Source organism: Quercus robur, chromosome 8 (genome assembly GCF_932294415.1).
Source record: "Quercus robur chromosome 8, dhQueRobu3.1, whole genome shotgun sequence".
Taxonomy (NCBI): Eukaryota; Viridiplantae; Streptophyta; class Magnoliopsida; order Fagales; family Fagaceae; genus Quercus; species Quercus robur.
Window position 1 is genome coordinate 45,018,706 of NC_065541.1, and position 22,384 is coordinate 45,041,089.

Sequence of the window (22,384 nt, forward strand, 5' to 3'; positions counted from 1 at the left end):
TTGGCTGGGGTCATGTGATTGTGATTTGATATTGAGCTCAATATTTAGTATTGTGATCATTTGAAGAGCAGTGGGAGAGATGGAAAAAGATGCAGAACAACGAGGAAAGAGTTGCGAGAGACTCTTAAAAAATAATAAATTCATTGTTCATGTTAGAAAAGTTACACTTTTTCTAAAAACACACTCATGCAAAACATCCAATTGTGTTTTTTCAGTTTTGAAAATATGTTACTAGGCACATGGTACCAAACACATTTTTTTTGTATTATGAGTTGTTTTGTGTCATATTGATTTGTCACCGACAATGTTGTTTTGTGACTTTATGAGGATTTCATGGGTTATAGTAAATTCAATGAAGTTGAGACCCTAGTAAAATCAGTGACAAATTTTTGTCAACTTTTTTTTTTCCTCTTGATTTGTTACTATAAATGAGATTGATTAATTTTTTTTTTATAAATTTTTGTTGTTGATTTCCTTGAAATAAAAATATAAAATTCGTGCAAGCAATACCAAATGTAATATTTTTTTATAAAAAGAAAATGCGTATTGTATTCGATTGGAATGCGTTCCTTTTATAATTTTTTTTTAAAAAAAAGTTACTATTTTTAGAGACATGTTTTTTTAAAAAATATATCTTAATTGAAAAAAAAGAAGTACATTGAATTGTACTTTGTAAAAATAGAAGAGAAAAGTAAAAGACAAAATGGTCCATAAATTAAGGCCGAAATGTAAAAGACCTTTGGAATTTGGGTCAGTTATAAACTAATCCTTGTTAAGAATTATCAAAATTGACAACTTCCATCTTAATTTTGTTAATTAAAAATAATTACATGGCACGTACTTTTAGTGTAAAATAATACTATGAGCATAACTCATGGACAACTGGCTCAAACCCATAGGCTTTTTAAAATCTCAATGATCATCAACAACTGGCCTAAATCCACAGGTCTTTAATTTTTTGATAATTGGGGAGAGATGGAGTTGAGAGTTGAGACTGGAGACAAGGAAAACTCCCCCCAGTAACATGATGACACAGATACATGTCAATAGTAGTAAGACTCTCAACTCTCTCAAGAGACAACACTCACATGTTGACTATATTCGCCCACGTGCTTCACGCGCTCCAACCCCGGATTATCGTCCTTTCCCCATTTCTTCCTCACACGTGCTTACTCTCTACTCGACTCTCGACTCTCTCTCTCTCTCTCTCCCTAATCCTTAAAAACTCTAAATAATAAGTAACCAAAAAAACGAAAAAAATCACAACACCAACAACAACCAGTAGAAACTCAACTCTCACCCTACCAAAACCAAAGGCTTCAACAACGACATGACCACCATAAACGACCTGCCGGACGCTATTCTAATCAACGCCTTCGCTTTGATTTCCGACACTCGTACTCGGAACTCCCTGTCCTTAACGTGCCGCCGGTTCCTCCAATTGGAGAGAACCACGCGCGTTTCCCTCACCCTCCGCGGCAACGCTCGGGACCTCTTCATGATCCCCCAGTGTTTCCGCTCCGTCACGCGCCTCGACCTCTCCTTGCTCTCCCCGTGGGGCCACGCGCTTCTGTTCTCCTCTTCCTGCGACCCCAAGCTCATCGCTCACCACCTAAGACGCGCCTTCCCCTCAGTTACATCCTTGACCGTCTATTCCCGATCGTCGTCGATCTTAGAAGTGTTGATTCCCCAATGGCCTGGATTGCGCCACGTCAAGCTCGTACGATGGCATCAACGGCCTCAAATCCCTCTAGGATCGGTCCGATCCGACTTCACTCCATTGTTCGAGCAATGCTCCTCGTTGACCTCACTGGACCTATCGGAATTCTATTACTGGACCGAAGATCTCCCTCCGGTTCTCCAAGCCTATCCATCCACCTCAGCATCGCTCACGAAGCTCAATCTCCTAACCAAGTCCTTCTCCGAAGGATTCAAATCAAGCGAGATCCAAGACATCACAAAGGCTTGTCCAAACCTCACTCATCTCCTCATAGCTTGTATGTTTGATCCCAGGTACGTTGGTTTTGTTGGGGATGAGGCCTTGTTGTCTATACCCAACAACTGTCCTAAACTCACTCTTCTCCACTTGGCTGACACCACGTCGTTGGGGAACACACGTGGGAACCCAAACCACGACGGTTATACTTCTGAGGACGCTAGGATTAGCCACGTCACGCTGCTGGAGTTTTTCTCTGGATTGCCTTTGATTGAAGAATTGGTTCTTGATGTTTGTAAGAATGTGAGGGATAGTGGGTTGGCTTTGGAAGTGTTGGGATCTAAGTGTCCCAAGCTGAGGGTGTTGAAGTTGGGACAGTTTCATAGTGTGTGTATGGCTGTTGGGTCGAATTTGGATGGGGTTGCTTTGTGTGAAGGGCTTGAGTCGCTGTCTATTAAGAACTCGGCGGATTTGGATGATATGCGGTTGATTGAGATCGGGAGGGGCTGTGGGAGATTGAAGAGGTTTGAGGCGATTGGGTGTAAGAGCATTACTGTGAAGGGGGTGAGGACTTTGGCTTGTTTGCTAAGTAAGAGTTTGGTTGAGGTTAAAATTTCTTGTTGTATCAATCTTGATGCCGCAGCGACTTTGAGGGCGTTGGAGCCGCTTCGTGATCGGATTGAGCGACTGCATATCGATTGCTTGTGGGGGAGCTTGGGGGAAGAAGGCGAGGGTACCGGGGAAGGTGTTTGTGATTTTGTTCTCAATGAGATGGGTGAGTTACAGAATGGTTATGAGATGGACTTCGAGGATATGAGGAAGAAGAAGAAATGTAAGTACTCATCGGAGGCAGAAGAGGAAGGGGAAGCCGAATTGAATTATTTTTATATGGAAAGTAATGGGAATGGGTCTTGGTGCAAGAGCTGGGAGCGGCTGAGGTATCTGTCTCTTTGGATTGCTGTTGGCGAGCTTCTAACTCCGCTGCCATCGGTTGGTCTGGAGGATTGTCCTAACTTGGAGGAGATTCGAATACAGGTTGAAGGAGATTGCAGGGAAAGGCACAGGCTGTCTGACCGCACCCTTGGGTTTGGGTTGAGCATACTTGCACCGTACCCTCAGCTGTCTAAGATGCAGTTAGATTGTAGTGATGCAATAGGATTTGCACTGACCGCACCTTCGGGGCAAATGGATTTGAGCTTGTGGGAGAGGTTTTTCCTGACTGGTATTGGGGATTTGAGCCTCAACGAGCTTGACTATTGGCCACCGCAAGACCAGGATGTTAATCAAAGGAGTCTGTCACTCCCAGCAGCTGGTTTGCTTGCAGAATGCCATTCCCTAAGGAAGCTTTTCATCCATGGGACAGCTCATGAGCATTTCATGAACTTCCTGCTAGGGATAACTAATCTAAGGGATGTGCAGCTGCGAGAGGATTACTATCCGGCACCAGAAAATGACATGAGTACAGAAATGAGGGTGGACTCGTGCTGTCGCTTTGAAGATGCATTGAATAGACGTCCGATCCCTGATTGAAATGAGTCATTGCCAATCCATGATGATCAAGAGAAGACCCCCAGTTGAGGAAACCAATCTCTAGGCGCAGCATGCACGACAGTATCAAGTTTCAAAATCACGTTTTTGTTGTCTTTAAACTTTGGCTTTTATATGGTCACTTTCGAGTAAGATACCAAGAATGTTCAAAAAAAATAAATCCATTTCATATGCAGACCAGAACCTGATCTTGGTTTGATTACACGAAAAAGGAGGAAGTGTTTGAGCCATTCAAAAATGAAAAATGAACCATTTCATGTTTATCAAAGTGACTGGAAAAATCATTAGTGTACACAACTTAAGCCGGGAACACAATGTAACACCTCTACCATGTTTTTTTCTATACACAAACAAACAGATTGTATCAACAGAGAGAGTATTCGCAGTCAAGCAAGCGGGAAAGTATTTCCTCACAGCTTGGCCGGTCGTGCGGTTCTGCCCAACAATCTGCAAACAGGAGCAAAAACATGAGCTTGTCAGAAGTACAAAATGACTGAAGCTAAATTCATTTGAAAATTAAAGTTTCTGCTATACTAAACCTGCAATTAGCCTGCCTAGTGGACCCTCCGGAATCTCCAACCGGGAACCCTCATTGGCAACAGCATAAACTACCTGAAGAGCAGAGTAAAAAGGTCCACGCTTTAGTAATTTTACAAAAACATCAGTAAACGATTAAGTTTAAAGTCAAAACCTGAATGGAAATTCAAAAAATAAATAAATTAAACATATATCAAGCATACCCTCTCTGGTGGTACCCCTTCCCACGGTCTATTTAGAGTGCAGAGCTCCCACATTAGCACCCCCAGGCTAAAAATATCACATTTTTCAGTAAAGGGTTCATTTCTAATAAGTTCAGGAGCCATCCATTCTGGAGTTCCGGCAGATGAAGAGTCTCTCATGGGTGATTCTGTCATTATTCTTGAGAGCCCAAAATCACAGATCTTGACAGTCCAATGCTTATTCACAAGGCAGTTTGCACTTTTTAGATCACGATGAACGATCTTCATCCGATGAATACACATCAAACCCCTGTATGATAGCAAGAAGTTCGAGTCAATACGACTTTGATATTGTTCGTCACTTAAAAAGTAAAAGGTGGAATTTTGATGTTCATGATGATGATGATGCTTCTGCTGCTGATGATACAATTCAAACTACTACTATTATCCATGTCATATTGATATTCAGCTGTGTACACATTGAATCTTGCACAATGACATTTATTCAAGCGAAAATGCTCAGAGTTTAGCCGACATTATTTGGCTATCTACAGGATTATTATTATGCACAAGCTAGAATAATGATGCATCAAGTTGGAACATTATTTTAAAATGACTATCACTGCACAAAATCCTTTCACTCCACGAAGGAACAAATTCACAAAGCAACACCTCTAAACATTCATGTCAGTCTAATTTGAAACTTTACTAAGACCAAAAATTTTCAACCACTTAGGAAAGCTACATGAATAAGGTATTGCCTGCCTATCTCAGACCCCTTAGACTTGTTAGAATCAGAGACTCATATTACACCACCTTTGTCCCAATACTATCTTACCCAAGTCCATCTTGCCAAACATACCACCAAAAAAAAAAAGTCCATCTTGCCACCAAGAAGTACTACCATTAAGACATTGGAAAGCATCCAATTCTATTTTATGTATACATGTATCATGCCACTCACCAGTGACAGAATCAAATTTTCAATTTCAGTAATGCACATTCCGCATATTTGCTTCATGGCTGACCAGCATTTCCAATGAAGCAGGGTGTACTAATAATTGTCATTAAGCATTTTTTCTGAATTATGATTTTGATATATGTTGACTAAAACACTTTGAAAGCCCCATGCTGGACTTGCCAAGGTTACTCTGGAAAAATTCAGTCAAGTCTTTCTTTATTAAATAATTGCACAAGAATCATCTCATGGACCTCTTCTTGCATCAAATCTTTGTACTACTCTACTCATAAGCTCTGTTAAAGAAGAGCTGTGGTGGAAGTATTGATTTACCAGGTTTACTATATTGCAGAAAACCATGATACAGCATATCCTTTGAGCATTAAGGCAAAGAAAAGAGGGAAAAAAAATCTAAGTCATGGATAGAATGTGTACACCTGCATATATCACGCAACATTTTTAGTCTCCTCCGCCAGCTAAGCTTCTTCTTCTGACCGCTCAAGTGAATCAAATAATACAAGGATCCCATCTCCATGTATTCAGTAACCATTGACAAGCGTGGAGGTTTTGTGCATGCACCAAGAAATAAAATAACTGCAAAACAGTAACACTCAATTCACCAACATTGCTTTCAAAAAATAACCAACATTTGATAACAATTGTATACTTGCTCATCACACCAGAGATTATAATGCTTAATAGTTATATGTTATGAATAATATGTTATGAATAATATCTAACCAATATATGCAGCAAGCATAGACAAACAAAGATGAAAAGGCATGTTTTGAACAATGGCAGGTGAAAGAAAGTACCATTAGGATGTCGAAGACGGCTGGAGTGAAACACACACGTGCAAGCACAATAAGCACGTAAGTCAGAATGAGAGTACAGATGAAAATTTTTGACAATTAATATATCAACTATGAAATACCTGAGAATGGATATCTCATTGCAGAAGTCTTCCATGTTTTCAGCAGTTAGATCTTGCTCTAGGAAAACCTTAATTGCAACCTCTGTTCCATTCCAAATGCCACGGAAAACTTCTCCAAAGAACCCTGGATATGAAAAATACAACTAATCTCAACGCAATGAAGAATGTTCCAGAAATTGAAGTCATATATGAAATTAATATTCTTTCTTCTTCTAAAAACAGAACTATGAATGTTTTGCGTGCTCCATAGCACATTATACAGTGTTGCTTGCCGATCTGTATGGTAAAAGTCAAATTCCAAACAATAACAAAGCATAAAGTAAAATATGGGACACCTTGCAAGGTGTAAATACTATTCCATGGGAAAAGAATAATACAAACTTCATAGGGTCAGCTACAAGTGCCCAATTATTCCATTTTGATGCCAGCTTTCTCGTGAGTAGTCATGGGGTAAAATTTCATTGCCAAGGCAGTTTTGTAATGATCCAAGTAAAAATTCCAGTTGGCCAGAAGCAGAAATTACAAATTGATAGGCTTTGTATTTTTTTAATTCATGAAAGCTTTTCTGTGTTGAGCATTTGTGAAACAGACAAGTGCTGGGCTCATGCTATCATCTTCTGATATAATATTTAGAGAAACTTATAATTTACCCCCTGTGGTTTGTTCCTATCACAATTTAGTAAAAACATTTTCAATTGCTATATTTTACCCCCTAAAGTGTGGATTAAAAACGAAATTGTCAGGGTTCCAAGGTCCGTCCAAATTGATGATTTTTCATTTTGTGGACAAACTTTCAATTACAACTAGCCCTTGTGGTTTAGCCCAGTCACAAATTAGTCCCACAAAACTTTTAAATTACTACATTTTGACTCCCAAATGTTTGGATTTCAATAGAATCATTAAGGATACCATCCAAAATAATATGTTTTAAATTTTGTGGACACTTTCAACTACAACTTTGTCCCAAATTTGTCCCACAAAACTATTCAATTCCTACATTTTAACCCCTAAAGTTTGGATTGAATGAAATCGTTAAGGAATTTTTGGATAGAACCTTAATGATTTCATTTTAGTCCAAATCTTAAGGAGTCAAATGTAGAAATTGAAAGTTTGTCAACTAAATTGTGATAGGACAAAACCACAGTGAGGTAAATTATAATTTCCCCTAATATTTACTATATTAAAGAGAGAATGCTTCCAAAAATGAATGCCCAAACACATATTAACAATGAGGAAACGTAGAAGTGTGCTGCCAAGCAAGACTCATGGGAACTTGTGAATAGAAGTGCTACTTGTTATTGTACCTCTGGCCCAGCCTCTTCCTAATATAAGTGTATGAAGCATTATGACGCCAAGAAAATTTAGGACATCAAGTTTGCTTTTTGATAGATAGGACATCAAGTATGCTGAAACCTACAACCAGCTCAATATGTATAAATGAGTAATCCACCTCCTTAAATCTTCTAAAACTTAAGGAGATCTGTAAAATGTTGTTCAACCAATTAGGTTGACATCACATCTTTAAACTCTTTGGAGCCTGAAGTTGGTAGGCTTTCCAGGGTCAAAGAATGAAAGAGCAACAGATTGTTGCCAATCTAAACCAATGGCAGGTAGAGGTGATTTGGGAGGAGCAAACTGCATCCCACAATCTCTTGCAGAAAAGCATGCTAAGCTCTATGTCACCGATGTCATTTTTTGATTAGTGTATTCGATGTCATTAGTTATACCATATGGTCCCATGTGTCTTGACTCTTGAGTTGTAAAATTGGGACCATCTTCAAGTTTCAAAAAGCTGCAGGTTTGAAAATAACTTTTACCAGATATTTCTTTTTTAATGTATTAAAATTTGAATAAAAAAGCTGAACAACGAAAGTTTTACTAATTTGTTTCCTCTGTTCTCGTCCATAAGAATAAAATTAAAATTAAAATTAAAATTATAAAAAAAAAAAAAAAAAATCAACAAGTTGAAAATGTCAACTTCTTCTTTAGGCGATTTGTTGGAATCCGCTTTGTGCAAGTTTTCTTGACTAACAAGTAATAAAAACCTATTGTTTTTATAAATTTAGGAAAGGGTGCACTAGAATTTTTCTCTTCATTATTCTTTTTTTTCTTGGGTAAAAAACTGTTCCAACTATATATTGTGGCAAAAAAATAATAATAATAACAAAATTGTGGTGGGGGGGTCACAAAACTGAAAATTTAAACTACTACAGAGAATGTTAAAAAGAGTATGCTTACCAATCCCAACACGAGTTCCAACAGTCAATTCTGAGAAATCAATATTCCACTCTGAGTAAGCTATTAGAGGTTTATTTTGAAACATCGGAGATTCAAGAATTCTATTCCATGTTGAAACCAATTCATCATTTCTAACATATTCGCTTCTCTCAGAAGTTTGACTCCGATATTCATGTGGTGACGAGGGTAATGACATCGCCTTTTGGGAATTTAGCATGTCCCGGGGAACTGAATATAAAGCGGACCTTCCACCAGATATGCCATGATGACCATCAAGATGGAAATTGGATACCTAAAGAAGTGAGAAAAAGTGATTAATGCAAGGGACCCATAAGACAGAAATTTGCATGTCTAAAAATATACAATTTTGCAAGGAACATACATGTGCTCTTTAATAGAAATGAACCTTCTTTTTTTTCTTTTCATGATACTTTAATTTCCAAAGGAAGGGGTAAAATGTTCTATCTAAAAACATGGTGGTTAAACATAATCGGATTTTCTATAGGGAAGAGGAGTTCCATAGATTTTTTGGTCTCCTATTTTATTATGTAATCAGTCTTGGTTCAAATTCAACTCTTCAAACATAAACTTCTACTTAACATACTAGTCAAGTCCAGAGAATGACTGGATGAGAAATAAGGGATCTGATAAAACTGGCAATCTTTAGGCCAACAGATCAAGGAATATTTGCATAGTAGATGTGGATATTAAAGGAAAAAGAATGATGGGTGGTGATGGTAATGGTGGAAACAAATGCAAAGAAGATCAATGGCCATAGTAATAGGGGAGGCCCAATGGAGGCAGTTACTGCATTTTTCTTTTTAAATAATTAGCAAGCTGTTACAGGATATCACAATGCAAACCTTTACATGCATAAACAAACAGCTGATAATTTTTAAATACCAATTGAGAAATTGGGAAGAAGAAGCATTGATATATAAAATTTCTACAATTTCATACTTTGAAATGTGCTATATGCAACATTCAGAAGTTTCCTAAACAGTAATTAAGATGCAGTTGGAACAAAGGACATTAATACATCTCCCACCTCATACAAACACAAAATAAGATGAATGGGGATAAATTTAGTACCACCCAAGAAAAAGTGACAACCAAACCCCAAAACTAATACCAGAAAAATCCCTTCCCAAGATTATGATCACAACCCACCATTTTAAACATTTATTGTAGGGCTTGGAAAATACGGAAAATTATAAAAACATGTCATATGCAGCAAAGTAGAACACTTGTGTACCATAAGGGGAAGATCATACTCATCTATATGATTGTCTTGACATGCAACAGTATATTTATAAAATTAAGAGACATTTTACTGGTCCTCTGTTACCAAGACTCAAGAAACATACATTTTTCTGAAGATCTGAAACTCTGTCATTTGAAGGAGAGAATGAACCATCATCTCCTTGCTCTCTCAAAAGACGATTTTGCTTCAATGTTTCATTCATTGCACGTACAGCCCTGGGGGGTTTCATTATAGACCAAGTTATTGCACAATATAAGAAATTTTTTATTACCTGCAAGTTCAAAATGTAGTGAACCTGCTAGGCTTTAAGGTTGATGAATGGGATAGCTGTGGAAATGAAAGAGAATGAATGGGAAATTGACTAATTTGAGGTAATCACCCTCCAATAAGAGAAAAGGGAGAAGAGAGAATTGAGAGAAAAAGTGAGAAAATAAGGTCTTTGTTCTTCAATGAATGAAATGCCTTAGCTTACAAGTATTTATACAAGGCATTAGCAACAGTAACAACCAAATAACATCTAACTAATTAGGCTCCACTTCTTGTTCCTTCTTGCAAGTCTAAACTAACTCAGCTCCTTTTCTTGCAATCTTGCAACTAACCTAGTGCGTTTCTTGCAATCTTGTAATTACTTCACTAAGATTTACATTTGTAGAACTGAATAGCTCACTTGGGTTCATTACACAAACAAAATGGCTCACACTCAATCACATAAAAGCAATGCCTTATCCAAAAACAGGATTGGCAATGTACTTGACCAGGATAGAACAACCTAGGTAGTGAAGGCCCCAACTTGATAAAATAATACAGGACCAACCAGTTGAACAGGTTTACACACCATCAAAACAAATTATTGATCAGTTTGTTATTTGACCCAAGTAAAACATACAAACAAGTGAAAATCATCCAACTTGTAGCACCCCAGAAGAATGACAGATCTAATGAAAAGCAAGGTAATTTAGAAAAATGCATTTCTTTGAGCCAGTGAACTGCCTTCAATTGAGTAAATACTTAAGGGTGAAATACAAATGCTCAACATATGTATAATCCGACTTCAATAGCCACATAGAAAGATATCTGAAATTTAAGAAAAGTGAGCTTAAAGCAGGATAATGGCTGACAAACTTATTCTTTTTAACATATTATTGTCATAAGCCCAAATCTAAACCACACATCAACTCCAGGTTTTCTAAATGCTTTTTATTTTTCCTCTCATGATACGGAAAATAAAGACGTCAATTGCAGAGATGCTATCACTAATACAGACATTGTAAGGCAGAATTTCTCACTTTTATTCCTATACGTATGCTTTTCTCCCAATAGTCACTTAGAAAGTAATGACAATCAATATTTCATCTTTTAATTATCCAAGATATCTCTCTCTATTTCTGTTTTAATTTTTCTGATAAGTGTATTTCTTTTTTAACTATTATATCAAATTAACCACTTATGGCAAGACTGAGAGATTCAATTTTTGATAATTCTCAAAAATCCTTTTTTCGTTAAGTATATAATTCTCAAAAACCTACAAATAATGAATACATGTCAATCTCATTTTAAATCAATTGGAGTTGCATAATGTGATTCTTTTCTTTATTTCTAGCTCAAGATATTATAAGGGAGTATCTATCCTTTTTAACAGGAGACAAAAACTTGATTAAGGAAGAAAAAGAAAACAAAAGGTGACCTAGAAATAACATTGATTAAGAGAGGAAAAAAAAACAAAACAAAACAAAACGAAAAAATTCTGGAATAAAACACCAATAAAAGAGCATGTGTAAGCTTATCAATCAAAAACCAAAAAAACTCTTTTTTTTTTTTTTTTTTACCTATCAAAAAAATAAAAGAATTTTTTTGGTTTTTGATTGATAAGCTTACACATGCTCCACCCAATGGATTTTGAATCCACGACCTCACCCTCCACTCTTTCTTATTGGGGGAGGGGTTCCTTTGGGCAAGAGCTTATTAGCAATCATAAAAGAAAATTTTATATATAAAATCACCAATTTATTATGGTTATTCAATGAAACTGGATTAAAATGAAAAAGAAAAAAGTAAGAGCGAGGGAGAGAGAGAGAGCAGGAAAACAATTTTATTTTAGTATTGCATGAATCATAAATAAAGTCAGTACAGTTAATAACAAAGCAACCACTCTTCAAGAAAGAAATGAAATAAATATCAACCTTACGATATCGTCACCAATTTCTGGAGTAATACTAATGCTTCTTCTTCTTATTCTACGAGCTTCTGACGTTGATGCACCATCTGACCTGTAGCCATATATAAAAGTAGGATATATGAGTAGTCAAATAAATTAGTGCAAAATTATACATATGCTTTAACAATTAGTAAATTAAGCAGTGAAATAAATGGCAAAGCAAAAAAGAAAAAATATGTACTAAACACAAACGCAAAAGATTACGGCTGACAAATTCACTCCTTCAAAACATGTGTCAGCACACCCCAGTCATCTGATGATGACCTCCAAATTGTTCTAACACATTCCAGGGTTGGATCAGAGCACTCTAATACCAAGTTGAGTTCTAACATATGATATATTAGGGTCAAAAGAAAGAAAAGGAGAAAAGAAGAATGGAGAGAGAGATTTAAAAAGACGCGTATGGCTCCATTAATTAGTCCCTCACCTTAGCACATATTTATATTAGGGTTAATGGTAAATTATTACTAGAATACCCTTATGCTAATGTAATTTTTTTTTTCCCAGACAAGTTGCTTGTGCTAATGTAGAATAACATGCTAATATAAAAAATAGCAAGAAGTAACTCCAACAAGCAGAAAAGAAAGAGTAAGTATTCCTTCTGTAATTTAGACATAATTGAAGAAAATTTCCAATTAAAAGAAAGATGGGACCAACTAAAAGATAGACAGGCTTTAAGTTAATAATAGGCACAAACTTTGTTCTAACATAAAATAAATACAACAATAAAAATCCATATTGGAACTCATACATATTAGATCCTTTTTCCCAAGGAAAACTGTGCTTGTAGAACTTTACTAGCTTTTTCTTCATAGAAATTAAATATATATCATCAATAAAGGATGCCCAAAAGTAGAGGAAAATCAATATGACAAATGGATTTCCAATTCCATGAACAATATAACAATGTGTTCTCTGAATTTTCATTAAACATTAATAAATCTCACAATTGCAGGGTACAAGAGGAATTACAATTTTACAACGCATCCCATCATGATTCATTATAGCTAGGCAGTGGCCATAGTGTGATTGTGCCAGAGGTAGTCTAATACAAAGAATTTTTGGCCACAAAGATTGCATTTCTACTTCATCTGTCTCAGAAATAAATTCAGTTCTGCCATTGCAATACTAATATGGATAGGAATGCATGTCTAGACATAGCCAGATAAACCACAGATTTTCAGGCCAGGAGGACAGAATCTATAAAAAAAATCAGGAATCATAAATCATGTATAGCAGCACCTAGGATTCACCAAGAAGTTATCCTCATAGATATACTCAAGTCAATTATATTTAGTCTAGGGCCCTGGCCCAAAAGGCACTAGCCCCCTCATTATGAGGGAATGACCAATGAGGATAAACCAAGGGCTCTAGACTTACTAAAGAAAAGTTATTCAAATTGAGAATATTTAGCTTAAGTGAGAAACATTCACAATGCACATTGGGGAACCAAAATTCTACAATCAATCTTAAAATCAAATTCAAGCAGCTAAAATAAAGTGATCTTCAGTCTCTCTCAGTAAAAACACTTCCAACACAAAAGAATTACTAATTTTACTTATGCATATGCTAAAATGAGATCAGAGGTATGAACCTTGATGTAGTGACATCATCAGAAAATTCTCTAAATGATTTTCTGTCACCACTAAGCATGGAACGTCCACGTGCCCGAAATGAAGGATGCTCTGGACTGCACAACCAAAAGCATTTCAAATATATAATATACAAACCTAAACTGCAAACGTCAAATAGTAATTCACATTAAGTTACAAACTTCTGGTCCACCTAAATACATGCTTAACAATAAAATCAAGACACGAAAATTGACAGATCATGTGGACCAACTAAAGAACAAATGAGTTGGCATTTGGGTATATCAATGTTCACAAGCATGTCAGTGCTAGTGTCCAAGCGCTTCTATATGCTTACGAGTGAGCATGTCACCTTTCATGGAATCGTGGGACCAATAAATGACTCTATATCATCAAAACTAACAACATACAGGCCAGGCAGAACTTTTTTTTAGGACATTGTCAGATTCAGGTGATCAGACCAAAAACCAGGCACTTTTTTTATAAGCAACTAAGAACCAGGAATTTGTACTAAACTAATTCATTTTATAACAAAATTTAGCCATGTAAATCAGAGTATGGTTTGACTATTTTAATTTTCAAAGTTACAAGTTCAGCAAGTAACTTTTGTAAATATTATTGAATAGTCCAGGCAGTGCCTTAATATTCATCCATTTGGTAATGTCATCAATAACTGATAGAATCTTACAAAGGTACATCAAAAAACATTTTCAAGTGCTCAGCATGACCAAAAAAAAAACAACCCAAGATTGGTGTAAACCCGATGCAATGGCAAAACCCACCATATCCACTGCAAAAAACCCCCTAGATCAGCATAAACCCAACCCATAAGACCCACAGCCCTAGTCAAGTTGGGCTCAACACCAATAAGAATCTTCACCGGTTTGTGCAGTGACAGCACCCTGTGCCACCACGCCAACAAACACTGTCAACAGCGAACCAGTCAACCACTAAGAATTCACACTTATGTGCCACCCCCTAGCATCAATTTCAAAAGCAACATCAACCACAAAGCCTTCATGCCACCCCTCAGCTTCGACTGCAAATCCCAACACTCCAACGACCATGAATCCTAACGCCATTGTGTCAACTACCACTACTCGCACCAACAGCATGCATGTGTGCGAGAAAGAGAGAAGGGAGGGAGCATTCTGTGTGCAAGAAAGACAGGAGGGTGGTCTGTGTGTGATCTAAGTTTTGGGAAATGTTTTACAAAAATATAGCTGTAAAACGTTTTCCAAACTTTTACAACATATTTTCCTAGTCACAGAAAATATTTTCAGATTGACTAAGATTTAAAAAATAAAATAAACATCGAAAAATGCAAAACATTTCCCAACGAGAAAACCAAAGCCTAAGCCACAATTACATCCCATAAAATCCTCAACAACATTAAATAACAAATTCGAATTTCAATGTCAAAAAGAAAACAGGTTCAAAATTCAAAAATGATCTAGAAAAACAATAAATTCTGAAATAAAATTGATTGAGCTTCTATAACTCTTACATATAAAATGCAATGCAATCAACCATCACTACTGACTAGGCATGAGCAACTAACCAAGACCATGCTCTCAAACATCCAAAGTCATTTATATTAAAAGTATTCAGCAAGGCTATCCCATGGATGATAAATTATCATCCGAGAAGCTAAAGAAAATTGGCAAACTTGCATACAAAATAAAACTGGACGAATTTGTAACCTACACTAGCACCATAAGCATGGAGCCTACCATCATGAATAATACAAAAAACTGAATTTCAAACATGACATAATCCAATTTGCATAACATACCAATATAAAACAGAGGGGGAATAAGAAAAACCTGGAACTAGCTGTCCGCTGCTCAGCAATGGCCTTTCTCCGGCTACGCCGCCAAAATGTATTTGCAATGTTGGGCTCGCTATGTGACAAACTAATAGAATTGACCAAAAAGATTTAATAGGCAAACATCTTAATGTATGCACTTTTTTTTTTTGAAAATACACTTTTTCAAGGTTTGGAATTCACCAAAAATAAAGGGTCACTGCAAAAGCCATTCAGAAATGAAAATGGAACCTGCTGAGACAGGGCAATAAATATTACCTCAATTTCCTTTCAATTGACGAATTTGATCGCATCATCATATTTTGCAATGAAGGACCAGATACATTTAAGGATGCTTCAAATTTCCTATGAAACGGAAGGCTATCATCTTTCTCAGTACTGTGGCACAAGAAACAAAAATAATTATATACTAACCAGCTTTAGAGAGCATGAACTACCGGAAATTATGTGAACTCATACAGGTTCAAAATGTAAAAATCAAACACATCAGCTAACCTGTCAGGATCTAGTCTCTCTGAAACCCCACAAAGAGGACTATTGGGTTCCAGTGGTGAGTCACAGGAGTCATTTTCTGCAGAATCACTCTCCCCTGCTGCAGAAATATGAGTCATAAAAATTGCCCGTGTTGATCGGGGTAGCAGCTGGCCAGGAAACCGCATAAGATCAACCAATAGTTCCACAGATTTCAAGACAACTATCACAGACATATGTTTATATGAGTCAACACACTCAACAGCCCCATCATTTGGCAAACCCTGATAAGAATAATGGGAAGGGGGGAAAATCTAGACATTAGATCCATTAAACAAATCTTTCACAATTTTCATGTCATTCAACTAATATTTCACCTGATAGGGAAAACAAAATGCAACAGTTTAACTAACCAAATGAGTTAAAAAGCTTACCACCATGAGCCTACTTTCAAGACCTACAGTATCAGCAAGAACTTTAAATAAGATTGCTCGAGGACGGCATGAACCATGCCTTATTTGCCCCAACATCTGAACTCCTCGATTCTCAAACATGTGAGAGGTTTCTTCTAGTGCAGCTTTTGCTGGACTTTCCAAACTGGGACGTTTATAAAAATCAGAAACCTGCAATATCGAAATACATTCTCTCTCAATATTAATCATGTTGTCATATAATATTGCTTAAATTTCCAACTTATTATTAGCTTAAACTTTTGGGATCAGCAGTAATTTGTCAAATCAAATAGACAAACGAAATGCTTATGGTAAATGGTGATTCCAATGATGGCTGGGCAACAAAGACTCCCTAAATTATAAAATTGAGATTGTATCACAATCTGAACAGTGAAACATCTTATAATCAGCACACCAGAACATCTTTTTATCTCATCATCAACACACATGATGAACAACGTATGTAAGTGTATCGGAAAAGTTCAAACGCAAACAAAATGACTTATTTGGAAAATGGAATAAGTAATAGACTAGTAGCACACATCCAGAACCAAGCAACTGAACTGGGCATCACATCTACATTCCCATCGTCATAAACATCAATGATTTAGGAAAGCATTATACTTAAAATAACTTCTTAGCATAAGGATTGTGAAAATTCTCACCAATCCAGCAATCTTTTTTATCATTGCAGGTGGATTTGAGTTCAACCCTTTCACCAGCGCCACAATCAGCTGTTTCAGCATAGATAGCTTCTTATCTTTCTCAACATCTACAAGAATTGTATCAGCTTTAAAACCCTCTTCACCCATAGCATGAAGCTCATCCAAAGTAGGAATAGCATCAAAAAGCTCCTTCAGCCTTTTCTCCTGTTCATGGTTTTATAATACCAATTTAGACCATAGATATATGAGACTAGGCTTTGAGTACAAACCAGCAAAATCAGACAAGCATCAAGTACAGGATCCATCTCAAAAAACAACCAACATATGAATATAAACAAAACCCGTCTAGTTACAAGTTAGAGCATACATCAGTAAACAGACAATGGTGCAAGGTTCAAAGACGTCTTACTATACAGTTGTTACATACTGCTGGTGGCAACTATGTGGGTTCAACGCCTTGCCAGAGAAAATCAACACATGCAAGGATTTCCATGTCAGATTTCCTTTTTTTTTTAATTGATCCTTACATACGCACCCAATAGGTCTGAAATCCATTACCTCACCAGAGGTGCCATTTGAGCTAGAGCACATTGGCATTTTTATGTCAACTTTCATCGAAAATGGATAAACAGATCTTGGATAACTTTGAATCATAGGGATGAAATCTATAATTTCTTCATTTTGTATCCTATCTTTCCCTTTAATTCTATTTATTCATCTTGAACATTCTCATTTTAGATACGCTCACTTTATAGACATGTTTTTTAAGAAGATAACTATATCAAATTCACAAAAAGAAAAAGTTCTAGCATTTGAAGGATAAACAAATACAAAAACAAAAGAAACTGAAAGGAAAACTCCATTCCCTTATTGTGATATCAATAATAAATCCCTCAGACAACAGAGGTTCCAGCAAAATTCAGGCAAAGGATATATATCTGGAAGAAATTATTGCAACAAAAAATGATTGATTTTCTACACCAGCAAAATCAGACTTCAAACTCACCGGAATGACAGAATAGAAACCATTTGGAATTGGTTCAGAAAGCATTCCAGTGCGCCAGAGAATTTGAGATGCTCTCTGAGGTGACAACCCACCCTCCTCCGAACTTCTAGGAGATTCTTTATTACTTAAGGTCTCTTCTTGAGAACCCAAAGAAACAGATTCAAATTTTTCCATAAAATCTGAAGGCCACCATGAAGTATTTGAAGGCCCTTGCCCTGCTGGCCCTGAATCACCTCGTGTCTCCTCCATGTCTTTAAGTATTTGGAATGTAAAACCATTTCGCCCCCACTTCTTACCCCATAAAAGATGTTATCAATCTACAAGAAGTTCTTAGACCAAAGAGACATTGGAATACAAACTTCAATAGTCCTGAATTCTTCAAGCTGGAGGCCATATGACCTGCAAAACACAGACCAAAAGGAAAAAAGTGACATCTTAAGCAAGCAAGCAATTTAGAAAAATATCAAAAACAATATGCCCCTCCAAACTCAAGGACAAGGGTAGAGAGCAAAAACCAATAGAACAAGAATGAAGATTAACATACAGTACACATCCACAAATTTTTTATAGGTTATTCATCAAAAGGGGAAAATTTACAAAGATAGTTTTTTCAGACTAAAATATGCCAAAACCCAAGAAACAGAATTTTACATAATGATTCCGAAATTTCTTTTCTTTTCTTTTTTACCTTTTTTTTTGCATAAGTTAAGTCAATTGTATCGATACAAGAAATTACATAAGAGTACAAAGGGGGACAATATGGAGTATACCAGCTGTATACCCATAAGTATGCACATAAAATCAAGAGAATGGCAAATCCCCAAAATCACATAAGTTCAAAGATCTACACCCATCCAAAGACATCAAATAGAAAAGGGACCCAACAAATTGGGTTTTCAACCACTCGATATTCAACTCTTAACTTGCAAAGGTCTTCCCATTCTTCTCCCTCCTATTTGCCACATCAAACACAAGGGAGCTACATCCCAAACCCAATTTCTAGAAGAATCTTACTCCAGCATCATAACACTCCAGTCACTGCTTTAGGCATAATTAATTTAACTCAGAAGGCCAAACATATGAAATTCCCGAACTCCCCAGCCATTGGGAACTACAGAAGCAAGTGATCAACATATTCTCAATCCTGTTTGCACAAAACACACTGATTCACAATAAACATACATTGTTTTATGAGATAACCTAATCAGGGTGTCTTCCCCAAAGAAGCCATCCACACATAGAAAACCACCCTCAAATGAGCCTTCACACTCCATGTTTCCTTCCAACTTCCAAGTGAAATCTAATGTGTTATTCCCTATTAATATTAATATCTCCAAGGCCTATGAGGAGTGAAAACAGTCCAATTCCTATTTATGGACAAATCTGCTTTAGGAAATAAATTTCCCAATGCAAGTAGTAACAGCTTCCACAGGCCAACACTTAAGTCTCACTGAACCTCCCCAATCACATCCCCTTCATAAAAAAAAAAATGCTGCAAATACCTAACAAACACAATTTCCATAAGGAGACAATCAATTTAACACTACGTTAAGGAGCTAGAGCTCTACTCTAGAAAACATTAAAGTTTAATAAACACAACTTTGATATTTTGACTAGAGAAAAGCATAAAGTTCCCAGAGCCAAAACTATACTGTCATTATATCTAATATCTCAAACAAGATCCAATATCTCAATGGAGATATCGTATGTCTAAAAAAAAATTCAGTCAGTCAGATGGTACTTATATCAAGGAAGAAAAACTATTTGAACAAATGCTTTACTTTTTTTTCTTTCTACCAGTAAATATGAGTTTAGTATATTTTTTTTGATAAGTAACAAAATGTCGTTCGATAGAGGGAACCAAAGCACACAGGCAATGTGCCAAGGATCCAGCAAAACTGTAGTGCAATGAAAGTACAACTATCTAATAAATCAGCCAAATAATTAAAAGTAAAAACACCCGAAGCATTTGTCCACTCTAGCAACGTCTGGAGGAAATGTACAGTTATTTAAAATATCATTTACTACGTACCTGTCTAAACAATATGTTATTATCAGCAAAATGTATTTTGATACATATACCTAAACTCAAGTTTCGGTTCATCTTAATGTAATTTGTGATGAACTATCTGCTAAGAGTCTTATTGCTCTATTGGCACCTCTTGTTTCCAACAGAGATGTTCAGGGTTCAAATCTTCCTCTCTCAAATACTGTATTATCAAAAGATATTGTGATGAAATAACTTTGCAAATTTTGAAATGAATGAAAAATTAATTGATGTAAATTAAAAAAAAGTGATAACATCACATGAGTTATTTACATACACGCAAGTGCAAAATCTCAGCACCCTAGCTACCACATATTTTTCACATACTGCAAATATAAAACAGCAATGGCCCACATATACTCAATGTTTCCTATAATTGGATACCAAGTCACATGTTTCTATAAAAGTTGAGCTCAATTTTTCCATGACACATCAGTCAACTGCCTATACAACACACTGACAAAGGGCACATCCAAAATTTAATAGGAGAATTTGAAGTGATCAAAATTTCCAGGCTACATAACTACCCTTACGTGATGCACTAGAGAGAACAGTGTAGGAGATCAATATGATCTAGAACTCCACTTAAGCAAGTATCAACAATAACCCTTAAAATGAATCCCTAGCATAAGAATTCTTTTGAATAACTTTCAACATTGTCTTCTGATTTTTGCACCACAAAAAGAAATGCGTATTTTTGAAGACAAAGTTACCGTCTCCAACAACATAGTCATCAAATAACAGATTACGTCATTATTGGAAAAGCAACCAAGAATTACCTCCCAAAAACGGTTTTCTTATATATTTCCCAAAATACATAAAAATCTTATCACAAATGATAAACCTTCTGATCCCTATTCCACCATAGATCCCATAACAAAGGAGCCATGTCACCATTTAAATTCAACTGTATCTTAATTGCTCAAATGGCACTTTCTCCACTTAAAAGTAAGGGTGCGCACAATGAAGACGTGTAATTCACCAAATAACCAACAACATATCTTATGATAGAGTATAATTCACAACTTTAGTCAATCCCAGAATTCAATATTTTAACACTGTAACCAAAAACCAAAAGCATTGCATAGAAATAACAGAAAAACCAAATTCAAATCAAATTCCAAGATCTTTGGAATACATCCATTACACGAAAAAAAAAAAGCCTAATGAGAGCTAGCGCTTCACCTCAGTCCCTAAAAATCACAAACACATTCCTTAAGTAAACTTCGAAACCGACCTATTTTTGTACAAAACCTATCTCGACTCGATAATCCAAATCACATAGCAACACATACAATTTTCCAATACTCTTCACCATCAAAATCAACGCAGGATTCAAAAGAATAACTCAAATTTGAATGGGAAAAACGTAGAAATGATAGATAAGGATCAAAAATCCAAAAGAAAAATGGAAAAATCAGATTGAAATTGAAAAAAGGGAAAAGCTTTACCACCAGCAGATCCGAGCATTTGAATCCGAATCTTCAGTCTTATACACCAACATTCAAATCTCAATCGCTCCGCCTCCAAATCCTCATCCCTAACAAAACCAAATAGAGAGAGAGAGAGAGAGAGAGAGACAATATATATAAACACAGGGAAAGAGAGATGGAGGGAGAGAGTGATTGATGTAAACGAGGGGAAAGAAGAGAGAGAGAGAGAGAGAGAGAGAGAGGGAGATGGATTTGATTTTTGGGGGGTTTTTGATTGATATAATTGATCGCTGAAGAAAGCGATGTGTTTTTTTTTTTTTTTTTTGGTTTGTGAGAGAGAGAGAGAGAGTGTGTGTGTGTGTGTGTGAGAGGGTGGTGAGTCACGTGCAGAGCGAGAGGCGGGATCTGGGTCTGGGGACCTTTCTCCGACAGCCAGCTGGCACAGCTGGTGGCTCACCAACATCCACACACACCTTCTCGTCCGCGTGAAACAAACAACTATGCAATTAACGCTGCTCATCAATTAAAACTCCCCTCTCTCTCTCTCTCTCTCTCTCTCTCTCTCTCTCTCTTCCCTTTTGTTTTTTAATTTTTATTGGGTTTTACTTTTAGTAACTTTTTACCTATCAATTTCTCAAAAATTAAAAACTTTTCCCTATCAAAACAAATAAAAAATAATAACCTTACTGCATAAATTTTTATTTATTTATTTAATATTATTACTTACGATAGTTACTGTGGGGGCCAGCCCAAAAATGATGGGCTATTCCAAACTCAGGCCCGTCCGAGGAGCGTACTATCCGAGGAAGAGCCTCGTATATAGCATTACCCAATCCCAGCAGCTCCATGGAAACCCGTCCGAGAAGTAATTCCTCCTCGGACATCACGAAGCCCAGACGAGAAACTCTGCTCAGCCATTTCAACTCGCCTTCCCAACATATAAAATGAATTAAATCCAAAATATCTCACGGAAAGCTACCACCACATTAATTGCGCCCCAACCACCCTCTTGGCCGCATTAATGAGGAAAAGACTCCTGAACAGTGCCGCCTTGGCCTCTACAACTCACAAAGGGACT

The 22,384-nt window shown here is 36.5% G+C and overlaps 2 protein-coding genes across 2 annotated transcripts; one reads left to right on the plus strand and one right to left on the minus strand.

Moving 5' to 3' along the window:
* The first annotated feature begins 960 nt into the window (after positions 1-960).
* LOC126695690 (F-box/LRR-repeat MAX2 homolog A) lies at positions 961-3,659 on the plus strand. The gene has a single exon (XM_050392520.1). The coding sequence runs from the start codon at positions 1,331-1,333 to the stop codon at positions 3,464-3,466; it is 2,136 nt and encodes a 711-aa protein (XP_050248477.1). The 5' UTR covers positions 961-1,330; the 3' UTR covers positions 3,467-3,659.
* LOC126695689 (serine/threonine-protein kinase EDR1-like) lies at positions 3,628-21,623 on the minus strand. The gene is made up of 17 exons (XM_050392519.1): positions 21,325-21,623; positions 17,827-18,225; positions 16,821-17,024; positions 16,138-16,326; positions 15,728-15,987; positions 15,491-15,610; positions 15,231-15,320; positions 13,407-13,502; positions 11,778-11,864; positions 9,701-9,812; positions 8,334-8,625; positions 6,096-6,219; positions 5,977-5,996; positions 5,599-5,755; positions 4,225-4,513; positions 4,024-4,096; positions 3,628-3,931 (listed from the first exon to the last, which is right to left on the minus strand). The coding sequence occupies exons 2-17, from the start codon at positions 18,073-18,075 to the stop codon at positions 3,849-3,851; spliced, it is 2,445 nt and encodes an 814-aa protein (XP_050248476.1). The 5' UTR covers positions 18,076-18,225; positions 21,325-21,623; the 3' UTR covers positions 3,628-3,848.
* Between the last annotated feature and the right edge of the window lie 761 nt (positions 21,624-22,384).